General features: G+C 36.2%; 1 protein-coding gene across 1 annotated transcript in view; it reads right to left on the reverse strand.

Annotated features, from left to right (window-relative positions):
• Nucleotides 1–9475: 9475 nt before the first annotated feature.
• Nucleotides 9476–16244, reverse strand: part of CBLB (Cbl proto-oncogene B) — a gene marked incomplete at its 5' end in the record, with an annotated part of 127178 nt that continues 120409 nt past the window's right edge. The window contains 2 exons of the mRNA XM_082011107.1: nt 9476–10687; nt 16033–16152. Of these exons, the coding sequence (XP_081867233.1) occupies nt 10425–10687; nt 16033–16152 (383 nt within the window). The 3' untranslated portion in view covers nt 9476–10424. The remainder of the gene's footprint in view (nt 10688–16032; nt 16153–16244) is intronic.

Here is a 16244-nt window from a genome sequence, read left to right on the forward strand (position 1 = left end):
TAATCCAAGAAAGCCCACTGTCATTGAAGCTTTGAATTAGCTGACACGCAGCCCAGAGATCAGGCAAGCATTTCTAAGCTTATTGTAGGCTCTTTTTTCTGGGACTCTTCCCCCTTTCTACATGTTATTCAGCAGACATGCAAATGAAGTACTGTCCAGTTTGTTCCCGAGTTCCTTACACAGACGCAGGAGCAGTGCTCTCCCTTGCACATTTGTAAGCTGGCCTGGCTCACAAATTTCTGCAGTCTCCAGATGTGCTTGTGTGTTTAAACTGACTGAAACACAAATAAATTGCATTTCTTAAGCAACAGAACTCACACAGGCTTTACTAGTACCACCGAAAATAGCCTATCCTCTAGACTTTAGGGAGATTAAATATTATAGACAGGCATGGAACTAAAAAGAGGGCATCTCCCTCTCCTCTCTCTCCCTGCTTCTGCCTTCTACACACTGGAACCCCTAACCAAGGGCACCATTACAGAGCTTCTCTGGGATATGTATTTTTCAGTTGCGATACCAAAAGCAGCTACTGATTTTAGATAATTTTAGGTGCAGCAATTGCAAAGTCTTAAAAGATACTGGACGATCAGGAGGTCACTTTCGAAACGGGACCACCTGAAACTGAGGTTTCCCAATTGCCCCCAAAATAATCGCATTATATTTGTGCAATAACAATGTTCCAGCGTGCCTAATGGCTGTATGAGTTAATGCCAATGATGAATATAAAGCATAATCACAGCATGATTGCTCTGTAGTTGGAAAATTATTTCCACCACTGCATTGAAAAGTGAAATCCAGATTTCAATGCTGAGAAAAAAACCCAACCTTCCATTTCAGAGAATAACCTGTTGCAAGTACTGCATGCAAGAAGAATGAATGTGTAACCAGACTGTAGGCTGCTGGCACTCAATACAGGGTAAAGTATAACCCCTAATACTTAGTAATTACATGACTGGGTAAGGCTTAAACTGACATTCCTGTAACACACAATTGTAGCCCCAAATTAAATACACCCTGTTACTTACATGTATTAGGAGCCTTCCAAAGACTTAAGGGGAGGTCCTCTGCTGTAGTAAGGGGTCAACATTTTCTAGATTTAACTGGTTCTCCAAACTGGGCTCTGAATCAAAACTGCTGAATGACAAATAAGGTTTTCTTTGCTTAGTCATTCATTTGCAAGATTTGGTGAACTTTCTCATTATCAATTTCAAACCCACTTATTTTTATGAACATTTTCTAATCTTAGATGTTAACTAAACATACTTTTGTTATAATATCAAGAACAAATAAAAGGGCCATTCTTTCTGTTTGAAACTTGCTGTTAATTTAAAGCAGCACTAAACAGGATTATTAAGTCATATTATCTACCACCATTTGTGTTTTAGCTAATGATGATATTTGCATTTCTTATTTACTTCTGGTGAAATAATGTTCACTGAATTAATGATTTTTCTTCCTCCTTTTGCTCTTAAGAGTATTTCCTTAATCTGTTTTCATTTTCTTCCTTTGCAGGTACCTCTGTCACATCCCACTTTCCCCTGTTTCCTCTGATAAACCTTTTTACCCTGTTGTCACTGACCTGCCACCAAGCGATAGATAACAATGTCTTGTTCAAACACTGAAACTGTTGAGCAAGCATCAGTAAGTTGGCATCATTTCATAAACTATATAAAGAGCAGAAGTTTTCTTACTTGTTGATTAACCAGGGAGAAAAGAAAATAGCTGGAGAATACGTGGCTCTCTCAACGGCACTGTTCAACATATACCTTGAAAAACAAGGTGTGTGGGGGGAAAGACTACCAGTATCTTCCTTTCTTTAAAGGCATGTGTGACAGCTTCCCAAAAACTGAAAATTGATTGATAAAAGCTTTTCCGTCATAAGAACCATTCTAGGGGAAAAAAAATAAAATAAATAAAACCAACAAAACAATGCTTCTCCTAAAATCCCTTTTATCCCACAAACACATGCTACTAACAAATATGCCAACCAGTCCCCTTCCACTCTTCTCATACAGCCATCTTGACAGACTTTGCTACAGTTTTCAAAGGGAGAAGACCAGGCAGTCTCAAGAGGCATGGATATTACTGTAATGGAGAGAGCTCAAACACAATGATGACACAGTACAAATAATATAAGGTCCCATAAGGGCAGATCAGTGGAAAATAAATTTCAGCTCAACCAACCAACCCAGAAAATCAATCCACATTGCTAAGATAGTTTGTACATCAACGGCAGCCTCTGTGTATTAGCCGTTAGTCCACGCTGCTCTACCCATCAATAGCAAGGAATTAACCTTTGTCCTGTGCACCCCATCACAGGAACCTTGTGTACTTCACAAGACAAATTATATCAACCACTAAATAAGCGTGGAAATGACATGGGTTTCAGGACAGGTTGAATTTTCAGTGTTATGCTCGTGCCACCACACGTGAATAAAGCAAGTTACACAGCCACAAAAAGAGAAAAGCATACCCACAACATCTTTGAATGAAGCCACAGACAATTTTAACTTGGTCTCAGGCCCTTAGATATTGTTATGTGATGTGGTTAAAAAGGGAACCAAGAGTCAGTTTGATGGCAGATTCACAGCCTGCAGCGGTGCCCCATAAAAACAAAGCACAGATACAATTAAGACTCTGCCTCTTGAAGACTGTTTACTCAACACCACCAACACATCAAAGGAAAAGATGCCAATGCTTGAAGACAAATCTGTTTAACTGTGAGCCAGCTCTGTTTATTGACAACAGTCTTCTTGCTAGAACTAAATCTCAAAATAGATAGAAAAGCCTTGAAGGGCCTGGAAACCACCATGTTAAACCACTGACAAAAAAAAAAATGTTGCTATGAGAACTGACTGAGCAGCCTGCCACACAGAATTTCAGAGCTGTGCCAGAGACCACAGCAAAGTGAGGGTGAAGAGTAGTATTGTGAGGTTAAACACTAAAATAAGGGGATTAACTATGGTGCAGGTCACCTAAGAATGGTACAGGCAGCCACGTGATGCCCTTTCCATGCGATTATGCTGTGCCTCAAACATGGTAAGGCATGGTGACCCACTTCAGGGCACCCTTGCACACTACAACTCAAATTCCCTCCTCCACCCACGCTCTGAAACACTCAAACATTTTTCCAAGATGTCGGATTTTTTCTTTTTCCCTTCTGCTTTTTGCTGTTTGCTCCAGACTTCTACCCATCTTCTCTCACTCGATTCACCTCAGTTTCCTCTCACCATTTCCCCTTCACCCCTAGTCCCTTCCTCCTCTTTCCATTACACTATTCCTGCTGCCCCAAAATCATGGTTTTAACACACCACCTTCACCACCTCCTTGCTCACTTAGCTTGTACATTCTCAACCCTTGTCTCTCCACCTAGCTGCCTCGTCTCTGGAGGATCTCTTGCAGGTGGGTAGTCTACATTTGTGTGAGACCTAATATAAACAGTCCCATTTCTGTGAGATTTTGGGAAAGCGACAATGCTTACCCCAAGGCAGCAGCATGCAAACCCAGGAACCCTCTATCTACAGTCATGTTCACAAATATTGGTTCACCTAAAGAGCTACAAAATTATCATCATCACAACCAACCTGTGGGCAAGGCTACCTAACAAATGAAGAATAAAGTTCTTTTGGGGACCATTGGTAGAATCATTCAGAAGTCGTGCTTTTACCTTTTCTGTGTGAGAATTTTCAAGCTACATGATACTTCTTTCTTTGACATCAAAGGTATAGAGTTCATCTTTTATCCCAGCCACTCATGATAATGTTACCTTTATCTCAAGTGACTTCCCAACTTCATTGACATGTCTTATAAAATTAACTCCTTCAACCTGCACCTCACTCAGTACTAGAAGTAATCAAATATAATTGTGACTTTCCAAGCTACAGACCACATTCATGGGACAAACTTAACTCTCATATTGAGACACAAACCATCTCAAACACAAGGACTGTAATTAGGAGAAGATGTCTTTATTGTTTTCACATCTCAGAAGGAGAATAGGGATCTGCTGAAATTAGCAGTGGATTTCATCTCTGTCCCTGACAAACAAATAATGAAACACAAGAATGTATTTCCAGGCCAAGAAAGGAGCAGGAAAAAAACCCAGTGATATTAACAAAGAAAACAGGCTTTCTCACAGAATTCTGAATCCATTTTGGATGACTGTGTTCACAGGGGCCATTCGGATATGGCACAGAGAATCTGTATAATGATTGAGACAGAGAAGACTAGCAGAACGCTTATGAAGGATTACAGAAAATACAGATGTGGTCCAAGCTGAGATGGGAAACTGTCAAATGTCTGTTGTTACTGAGATGGAGGATGCGCTGGTGGTTGATGCCGCTGTGAAGAGATTTGGGGTGGGAGGAAGAGACGAAAAACCGTCTTAGAGAGAGCAGATGAGGATGCAAAGTGATGCATCTGTTGCAGGACAAAAGCAGGGCTGAACTTGGCCCAAGCTGGGATGTATGACAACAGGATAACTCTAATTTCAGTCTTACAAGCGCAGATAATAAAGATACTACTGATAACAGCCATAATGAAAAGCCATGGGAAAAAAGAGAATAAAAATTTTGAAATAATGGTCCAAGAATTATATATGGATAATATTGAACTGGTAATGAATATGTAAACTTCAAGAGGAAACACCTGAAAGTCACATGTTCAAGCAAGATAATAACTTCAGAAAATGCCAGCCACTACGCTGAGCTATTTCTCAACAGCTGATGATGTAGACTCACTTACCTTTGGACAGCATTTGAAATTCAGTGATATTCAATCAGCAAATTAACAAAGGACATGTTCTCCTTAGGGCACCTATTGCCTTGTGTTCCAGTGAAAACTAGGGACCATTTATTATTTTCACTGTCCTAATCATTACACGTACACATAGAAGAAAGCTATCTATTTTGGAATAAATATATGCACCTCCCCAGCTATCTAGAGAGAAAAACTTGCCTTTTGAAACATGGATGACTATAGTAGCTTGATTATTCTGCACATTCCATTCAGCTATCCAAAAGGAACAGATATTTTGCAGAGGTGAGTACTGTGGCCTAATTCTGAACTCCGCAGGTTGGCATCAGTTGGAATACTCTCTCCTCCATGCTTCACCAGACTAGCAGGTAGATACGCATGTACATATACACACCCGTCAAAAACCGAGATGATGAGCTTTAAAACAGAGGTGTTTACTTAAATGCTTATGAAGCTTTTGGTTGTTTTGCTAGTATCAAAAAACATTCTGAGCAGAGTGCTACTTCCCACTTCCCTCTGCTGCTAAGATCCTGGCATCCTGTTCCAAAACACCATGTCCTTTAAAGAACTTCTTGGAGAAGGACACAGTAATCGAGACTGGAGTAGTCTTACCAAATACTCCTTCATTTGCACTAGACACCCAGGCAGTTCAAAACATCTTGTACGCCAACAGGAGAGAGGGGCTTGGATTGTTAGAACAAAACTATCATCTTCTATGGAGTTCTCTGCCCTTCTCCCATCTTGATGGCTACCATGGCAGCTATTGCAATAAAAAAAAAAAGCTGACTTTTTTCATTATTGTAGTTAGACTTGGTGATTCCTTCACAGATCACGACAGATGCAAGCAGCTTCACAGTGTCAGAAGACCAGTATTCAATGGGTTTGTGCTTTTGTTTCTGGCAGGTCTAGGAAGCAAAAAGTTTTGTCATGGTTCATATTATTATGATGCCTTTGAATTCCTTATGATGTTCAGGAAGGTTATGGGATTTCACAAATCGAAGATTTTTTTTGTGATTTAAGATTAAGAGGTTTGGGATTTAGGAATTATTTTGAATAAGAATTTTCCCTGATAGACATGAAATCATCTGCGGACAAACTGAATGTTCAGGTGCCAAAGTAACACACAGTGGTTTAAAATCTAAACTTTCATTTTCCTGATTGAGACTCGTTGCAACTGATAAAGGGAGGCAGGTATCTTGTACAGAATTAATAACTTTGTCTACCAAACAAAAATTCCTGAAACATTCCTGGAGCACCCAGCTGCTAAAATTTGATTATAACACAACTGAGGTGACAGCTGGCTTTCACATCAGAAGAGTACAAATGAAAGAAACAGGCAACTATAGTGCTACGGACAAGTACACCAAAGAGTTAACTTCCCCTATTTAGTAATATGACTAGTAACCTATATAATGGACAAGGATTTAACATAGACTGAAGAAAGTACCATGAAAAACTCATCATTGAAGGTCTAATCCAACCTGTGGGGAATGGTGGTGTGCTTTAAATAGTATCAGCTGTATTATCATGCATAGTAGAGGGGTCAGATTTTCTAAACTTCTTTCAGAATGCTGGAATACAGTAAGAAAAAAAAAAGTTTTACACTCTAAGTATTTTTTACATTAAAAGTACAATACATGAGAATGTAAATGCACAGAATGTTAAAGAAATATCAATGTGACCTTACTGTAATTTTCTTCAGGAAAACAATCCTGTAAATCAATGTACAGTCAGACTACACGTTCACCACTTTGGATTCTAAGTATTTAATGATTATCATCTTTCTGCCATACAACTATTACATGGACATTCTGAAATAACTGCCAATTTATAAATTTTTACCATTAAATTTTGAAATTTAGAAATGATGTATGGGGATATAAAGGAAATGCCTCAATGCAACGATTAACCTTATTTTAGAGCAAGGCCTCATTTTTTTGGCTTACAAAAAAATGGTTTCTAAGACCGCTACAGAGAATTGTCTATGTTTCTAAAGCAGCATATGAAAAGTGGTAAAATTCAGTAACAGAGACCACAGAGTCTTGAAAAATCACAGACCAACCCGACATTCTGTTAACATTAATTTTATAAAATACCTTACATGAACAGATAAAGAACTTGAGCTTACATAATAACCAAAATTTAAAAAGAATGTTGAATAAAATATAAATTAATTGAACACATCACTAAGTTTGCCACATGTTAGACAAGTTTATAAAAGGCATTTTCAGATAAAATAGTTATTTGAAAGAAAATCCTTCAAAATGGAAACTACTGAAGTCCATTTTCAAGAAGTCATTCCTAAAAGCGCTAAATTCCAGGTCAACAGGTAGTACCTGAATTTGCTTAGAATACTGTGTTTATTTGATTCAAAATCTGTCAAGCTTTTAAGACACAAATTTAAATGCTTTCAGGTCAGAGTCATCAGTGCAAAGTAAAGTTTCAAGCTGAAAATGAGAGAAATATAACAGAAGAAATGATCCTGGTACAAAACTTCCTTAATTCACATTATGAAAAAAACTGTGCCAGATGCACTCTTGAGATACGGAACATTAACAAATTTTACCAGTGGCCATTTTAAGGTTCCAGCCAAGCCATTAACATTGATGATCATATTAAATTAATTTATTTTATCACAATTCCAATTTTTTTCTACTCATAGTCTTTGGAAGAGATCCATGCTGCTGATGTCCACTTACTTTGCTCAAGTTCTGATTCAGCCAATTTGCTTAAACTGCAGTAATTTAGCTAAAGGTAGGTAAAAGGTGAGGCCAGCAGACATTAGAATGATGGCTGAAAGCCTGCAGTGACATTGAATCGGAAGAAATATGATAGCACATGTTTCTGAGTTTAACCAACTTCGTTTATTCAAGCACTCTCGCTGAAGTCAGTCTTCCTTAAAGTTATATATGTGCATAACACACTACCAGGCTCAAACCTTTAAGCCTTTCAAAGGTTAAAATATGTTCATAGAACTATGTATTTAGAGAACTAGACTGTAGCCAGATTAATTCATTTTAAGCCTATTAATTCCTGCATAGTAAATATCGACACTCCAGGCAAAGCAATTTTGCTGTGTTTGACTTGAAGACTATTTCAAACCTGTTTTGGTTAATAGTTTTAATGTTCCACTATTTAGAAGTGTAATTAACACACTCATTTAAAGATTAATGGAACTCTTCTCAAGTTACCACTCAAAATATTGCTCATCAAGCTTTTTTTAACATAAACTAAAAAAACAGAAGTGTCACTGTTGGTCACAACCAGAAAGGAAAAGGAAAAATTTAAAAGCCTTAATCTATCAGGCAGCAGTTCCAGCCTCTAATTGAAACATAAGGCTGTCATTTATACTAAGCTGCTGCATAAAAATGAGAAAATGAGTTTTCCATTACAATTCCAAATTTCAAAACTAAGTCTGCAGATTGTTTGCTCATCCTGGTAAAGTGTTCTTTTTTCCACTGTCATCATTGCTATCCTGACAGTTATGCTAGAACCTCATTTAAGTAATTCCAGTACAACCACAGTGTTTAATTTAATAGTGTGAATAATTTTGATTTATAGTCAGCTAAAATCCTAGAGGGATGTTGTAAACAAACCAAATGAACAAGAGGATTCATGACTACACAAAACCTTCCCCAAAACAGAGGAAAGATACACTTACTTGAACTAAAAGAACAGAATATAAACTTCAACCAAAACTTTTTATACGCTGTACTCAAGGAATGAACATTTAAAGGAAGTCACAAATGCCCTTTTCTAGGACATAAACTCAGAATCATTTGCTTAAATCAAAATGGAACAGCTCTTCCCTATACCCTGAATTCTCCTGATCATCTTTTATCACTGAAACAGATTAATGATATCCATACTATGCTTTGTGATGCTACAAAATAATTTATTTAATTAGTTTTAAGAGTAAGTTCTTTGATGAAATGATGGACTTTGAGATATCACAGTAATTTCTACTGGGTGTTTCCAGTTATTTTGAATCCTGCAATTCAGCCATTTGCTGTCTTTAAAAAAAAAAAAATCTTTTAAAACAAATGCATTGGCTGCTGAGATCTAATCCTGTAAGTGATCTGAGAGAAGGAGAACACTGACAGCTGAAAGGGAACAACTGATATATACCTCACACCCAGCTTAGCACACTGTGAAAATTCTCATATACTGGTCACATCTCAAAATGTGAAAAATATTCTAACTACCACATGGTTTTATCTTTTTAATTCTAAGAAAAGGAAAGAAGATTTCAAAGTTTCGTAAAAAACAATGAACAAAAACAAACAAACAAACAAACCCAAAAACCAAAACCCAAGAAAGCAGCAATCTTAAGAATTATTCTGGAAATATTTGGACTCAACTTTGAGTGTACTAAGAACAGAGTTGTCTTCTCTGTCTTTTAAAATTGGGAAGATTTTTAATTTGGCTTGCATCAGTTTGGGCTCAAAAAATAAAATGTCAAAGCCTGGAGTATCACTAACCATGTAAAGCAAAGATGTATTTCCAACTAAGCAGCTGGGAAGTGAGTGGATGAATTTGGGTATTAAACACATACTTGAGAATAATAAAGTGTACAGAGGAGGAGGTTACTAAAGAACTTTGCAAAAAATATTGCTACAGTAGCATTAGGAATTAACAGTGCATCAAAGATTTAAAGTTTCCATGTTAATACAAACTGCTCCAAGCCATAATGAACCACAGGATAATCACTCAAAAAATTAACCGCATTCTACGTTACAGAAGCTAGAACTGGAATTTACCTGAATACCATTAATATGATTCAAAAAAGATTCCTTCTAGTCTGGCAAGCCTCAGTTTACATAAGTCACAGAGAACTGGTGCCAGTAGTGTGTAATCAAAACACAGTTGTTATCATGTGCATTTGGCTTTTTTTTACATGTCGGAACTCAGTATCACTGCTCCATGAAGTGTTATTTGTTGGTTGGGATTTTTTTTGTGGAAACTATATATAAAAGACCTTGAGGATTACAGGTCATAGAATTCATGTTAAACAGAAAGCTGCCCAACATTACTGTCAAAATACCTTTAAAAAGGCAGTTCATAGATAGAATAATGCATTTTACATTCAGATATTTCCTCTCTCAAAAGCAAAGGAATCTCAAAAGAAAAAAAAATCAGTAGTGAAGGCCACATACTTTTTGCATTTGATGAGCTGAAATGCAAAAAACAATTAAAGCATCTCCTAAGAGAAAAAAAAACAAAACAAACACAGAATTTCTGGAAAGTGATGATTTAGTTGATGGGGTGGTCAGCATGGAAACTGTTGGGAATGCTACAGCAGAACTGACCACAAGTACAAGGGAATATGAACAGGAACATAGTACAGGTATCAACTAGAAAACTGTAACTTGCCAACTTGTAAACAAGAAAAAGCATTTCACAGATTAAAAGTTCTAGCGAAGTAAACTTCTTTAAATTATTTTGTCAGTTCAACCCTGATTTAAAAAAGTATGGCTAGCAAAAATACATAAGCCTCAGCATATTTGTAAGTCTTGATCAGAGCAGCCATGAGCCTTTGATAAACGGCTGGAAACAAACACCCTTCTACTAAGGATGAAAGAAAAATATTCCATTCTCTTCTTCCTCTCATTCCCCAATCCACATGTGTTTATGTAGAATTCACATGCTCCAAGAATATCTTGACACTGCTATAGATTGAGTCGTGGGGAGACCGGTGGAGGAAAACAGACAAACTCTCTTAAAATACTACGGGCCACGTCAACATTATTCTGGGCAATTTCAAGTGCCCTCTTGACTTCTTCAAAGGAATAGCCCTCTCCCATAAGTTTTGCTATTTTTGCATCCACATTTTCCGCGGAACTGTCTGAGCTGTATGCTTTCCTGTGGTGTATTTCTGGTGCAGTCCTCCGAGGAAGTGGTTTAGGGGGCCTGGCTGGTGCTTGTGAACCATCTGTTTCAAATAAAGGAGATAAGAATAATTATAAATTGGCTTAAAATATAGGTACGTCAAGCCTCATGAAACAGTTTAAAAAGTAAAATTCTAAAGAAACATGAAGACATATTTTAATTCATAGATAGATCTCATTTTAAAATTTGGTCAGAAGCAAAGAACATCCAAAATGGACATAGTGTAGTGAAATACTATTATAATAATATGATAGGAACATGCAAGTTACAATCTGAATTATCCAAAGTTGGAAGAAAAAGAAAGTATGATGAAACAAAGATGGTGAAAATAGCCAGCCAAAATTTTAAAGTTTGAGAACTTTTTCTTAGTCTGTTTAAAAAAAATAAAAGTTTGGTCACAATTTTGTTCAGGACCATAAACTGTGCAAAGAGGAATCCAGCCAAATATGCCTGAGGGAGAAAAATTCTTCACGTGTTGGTACATCTTGCAGATTCTGTTCAGTCAATTGCAGTTCATTTCACGCATAGCAGCTATGCACGAGTATAAAAAAAAACCCAGCTTCTTAAAAAAAACCCTCTAGTCCAAGTATTTTCAGTGGTGAGGACAGGATACAATCCTTCTTCTCCAGTGCCCCTTTGGAAATACCTCCTCTTTCCTTCTCTTCTATGGAAAGGTTAACCTTCACAGTTAATGCTGGTGCTAAGAATCATGATGTGCTGATGAAAAAAAAAGCGCTAATATTCAAACTTGCTAATCTTCTCAGAGTCAAGAGTTCTGTGCTTAAGTAAACTTAGTACTTTACTTGAAACCTCTTCATCCTCACCGATTCCACAATAAGAAGCTTAAATACAAGCAGGCATAGGGCAGAAAACACTTTCAAGAGCAAAGTATTTAAAAAAAAAAGGAAAGTCTTTAATCCTTCAAAAAGGGTTCTAAAAAGTTCCATCAACAGTGACTTTGATAGATAAATTGGAGGAATTTCTGGCTGTGATACTTTCTGTTTACTTACACTGACAGCAATGGCATTTTGCAGTGTTAAGTACTTCAGAGGCAGTTTTTTTAGTGATGAAAGAATGTTGTATTTCTAGTATTGCTGTTACAAGATGCTACCTTATCATAACGCTGGATAAAAAGAACTGTAATTCAACTGAGTGCATTAAACACTTCAGATGAACGAAAATAGTCCACATTAGTGAACGTCTAACCACGGTGTATTTCTCTCTCAACTTAGTTTCCGTGCATTCAGATGAGAGTGTTGCTATAAATTTTAATTCCATTTCTTAATTCAGAGAAGATAACCAAATCAGACTTTTAGCAAGATGGTGATATTTGTATGATAAATACATGACAGCAATTTGGTTAAAAATTTACAGTAAAGGCTAAGATTAATTTCGTCTTAATTTCATTGCCTACTTTCCTTGCAAATAGTTATAACACAACCTAGAGATAGTAAGGGCTACTTCATATTTGTTATGATTTTTTTATCTTTGAAGATTAAAAGAATTATATGAATGCTGAACATTCTAGTAAACACACCTGAAGCAGACCCAAATCTGCTATGAAGGTGTGGAAGATCCATGAAACATATTTGTTTGAGAAATTAACTATAGCTCCGAAAATGTGGTTAATAACTAAAAACAAAATAAGAAACAACTTCAAATTTCTCATTTCACTTATTTTAAAAAACTCGAGAGCAACAGAATAATATTCTTTGTATTTAAATAATGGTATACCATGTTAAAAACAATCAATTTTCTTTCACAAACATTTAAAACTGTTTTAATATGCACATTTTATTATGGACTTCATTTCTATAGAGGATGAAACAAAATTAATTTGCAAACTTTATATTTTCCCCTGTGCTTGAAGCACAGAAGAAATTCCTTATGCATAGATCAGATCCTTCTGTGTGTGTGCTACATGGGATTTTTTTTGCTCTATCCAGTCTAATACAGGCTTAAAACTGAAGTATAAAACTTGTATAAAACCTTCACTTTGCTGAAGCTTCCAAACAAACTTTCTTAAGCAATCACATCATTTAGAAAGGTCATTTTTAATTCTGTCAGCAGATCTGCAGCACTGGCATTTTATTCTCACTACAGTGACATCTCTCTATAGCACAGATACTTCAAGATCTTCAGCCTTCTCTAACTCAATTCCCATTATTATTTTCTTAAGCACTGACATCTCTTTCAGTATCTTCAGATCTATATAAAATTCTAGCTGAAGCTGGGTATCACATTGGATCCTGAGCTTAAAGATACTAAGCCTAAGCTACATGTCCATCTGGACATTGAGATAGAGGTATTTAAGCAGGACTTTCCTTCCCAACCTCCCATCCTCTCTGATGTTTCAGCCACCATGCATGTCTTATTAAAAACTCAAATAGATTTTCTAATTGTGTAATTCAATTAACAGTTTCTATAGCAAGGAATTTCCTCTATCACTCACATTTCTGTAATTCAGCACTAGATTTAATCCTCAGGTAACGAGTTAGTATAAAGCCAGAGACAGGCACATTTAGTAAGTGTTTAAAAAGCGTGGAAAAAGATGAGAGATCTGTGGCACAGTGGGAGGATATTTGTAGTGATGCCAACTGTCTATTCCCCTCTGCTGTGAAATGGCCCTCTTCTTTTCTTGCCTTGCTGCTACTCCTGTATGTTCCATGGTCTTTCACTGACAGGCTGAGAAGCATCAGAGAACCAGGTGACGAAGGCTTGTTGTGCAAGGACCTCTGTGGAGCAATGGCAAGCAGCTGTATCTAATCTAACTGGAGTACAGGAACAAAGCATATCCAGGGGATACCTATACTAAGGCACTGACAGGGAGAAAGTGAGAAAGGAGTAACTGCGCATATCAGTCCATCAAGCTTTTATGCCTTGTCTTCATATTTTGCATTACTACAACAGATTAGTTCCCTTAGGGTTAATTGAAATCCACCCTGAAATCATATGTGACACCCTCCCCCCCATCATTTCCATGTAAAGGAATTTAAATTTGCATGCAAGAGCTTTAATAAGGCCAGATGAGTGAATAGGAAGCAGAAAAATATACTTAACCAGCGATCTGAATCCATTTCTTACAGAATAGCTAAATTCAGTAAAATACAGCAGACATCTGTATTAGAGGCCTAATTTTCTTCTACTTTTCCCAAGTATCATTGGCTTTGCGTAGGTAAAATATGCTATTAGCAATATCTCCTTCTCTTGCTTTTATTGTAATAATTTTAAAAAGTTGTACTGAAGAACTTTGAAAAAACATGCCTTTGGGATACTTAGGTGCATAGTTGAGAACTATTTCTTAAGTGTTCAATACTAAATATGTTGCTGAATTAGAATAAATTTCTCATTACATGTTAATGATTCAGTTAAACATCATGACAGAAATCTTAAAAACAGTTAAACCAAAGCACAGAAGTTAAAGGACTGCCCATGCTACTCCAGGGAGCCCAGTGGCTAAATTATAATTAGATTTTAGTGTAAACTACATTTCTTTTCCAGCTAGTCCAAAGAATCACCAAACAAAAGGGCTAAAATAAAGCTTTTTTAAGTGAAGTGATTAGTTCACAATAAATGCAAAAACAAAAGTTCTGAATAGAGTTACATCTCTACATTGTCTTTTTAAATCATAGGTGAAGGTGAATCAGTTCATCCTGAAGCTCATCAATTCTGTTCTATGGTATTACTGCCACTGTAAAAACAACTTTCCAATTAAGATGATGACATGATCTATCACACAGTTTTCATTTAATTGAAATTAAATTGAATATTTTGCTGTACATCATGCTGATTTAGAACAATATTTGTAACAAACGTCCACACATGTGGGTGTTTTAGAAGATGGCTCTAGGAAACATACAGATAGAAAAGTATTTATTTAAAGTGACATCAGAATGTACCAAGATCTTAAGTAGCAAACATCTTGCAGCAATTTGGGAAAATTAAAAATTGTTCTACCACAGAACTGCACGAAAACTCTGTAGCTTTAAAAGGTAGTTATATCACTGTCATAATTTGCATTATAAAAGAATTTAAAATGCCCTAAATAAATCAGGTTAACATTGTAAGACAAATAGATCCCTCAGTGTCACATATAAAACTTGCATTATAAAAAATTACAAATTAATATATTTAATTAAATTTATATATTAATTAATATAAAATATTAAAAATATTTAAAAAGAGAAACACTGTTATATTCGTAGAGGTATCCTCCCAAAAGTGCTGGTATTTACCAAAGGCATCATACTACTTCTCAGATATGCTATTCATTAAAAATTCTGTAGCGCTCCTCAGGCTTACTTAATTTCCCCCATACTCCCATACTTTAAGTTGGAAAAATATATTCTTTCATTCCTATACCACAGCAGAGATGAACTACGTATTCCTAAGAAGGAGAGATATAATTACAATTTAAAAATGTATCATTTTTCCACTCGTGACTGTTGCAATTAAACACTGATGATCATTACAACTGGAAGACTGGAGAAGTAAGTCCCTTCATCTCCTCCTGCATTAGAAAGAGTTTTCACACACAATTCGCTCTTATCTGGAGAATGAATAATGATTCAAAGCATCACTTGGCTCTTTCTTTGTGTGGTCTCCCCACACAGTAAAATGATGCAGGTGGGACAATCCTCCCCCTTCCACATATACCATACCATGCATATCTAACAAAAAGGAAATTTGTTTACGAATTGGTGAAAGTACTTTGAAATCCAGGTAATATTTTATTTTAGATTTTATATCTTATAATTATTTTAATTAATTTGAGTAGCTTCCCCTTAAATAGTATTCATGTTGTCTGAAAACCATAAGCAAAATTTCTATGGCAGAGGAACTGCTTCTGCTGGACCTGTTCCACTGCAAATGGAAGACTGAATTTTAATTGGTTTTGGTTCTTCTTGTTTTATTAAAAAAAAAAATTCTTAGAACTTCAGACAAACATATTAACAAAAAGGATCAGTAAATAATAATACTTTAGAGTGAAGCTACTGGTTTTTTTTGTTTTTTAGAAGTAATAAAACTAAGATGGAAGCAAGATGCCCGTGGTCCCTGCAGGACTTCTATCTCTGGTGAGCTTTAAACATGGCAGAAAATTCTCTGCCTTTCTCAAACAATAAGGAACACTAGAACTCATAAAAGCATTCAGTTTTGCAGCTGGTGAAATTGATGCCATAATATCTACACTTACAGACAACAGGTAGCCACTTTATCTTTATTGCTGAACTTCAATCTCTGTTATCCTTTGATGATTTCGTATTTGTGTAAAGCAATATTACCATTGCCATTTGTAGCCCAGAATGACAAAAACCTTATTGGACATTATGGGTGAAAGTTATTTGCTTCAGAAAGTTGTAATTTTCTACAAGAATAGTTGTACCTTACCTGAAGAGGGAGGAAGTTGATCATAGTCTTGAGATGTCCTATTTGTTTTGATGTTTTCTCCAGTTACTCTGCGAGCAGGTGGCAAAGGAACATGACCAGTTATTGGATCAAAATGGGGATCTGCAATAACAGAATAAAAAAGGTGTCTTAGAATAATTAGAATTATTATTTCGGGGAGGGCTGATGCATTAAACCTAGGCTTAAAATGGCCT

This window comes from Phaethon aethereus, assembly GCF_964289735.1.
Source record: "Phaethon aethereus genome assembly, chromosome: 1".
Classification (NCBI taxonomy): domain Eukaryota; kingdom Metazoa; phylum Chordata; class Aves; order Phaethontiformes; family Phaethontidae; genus Phaethon; species Phaethon aethereus.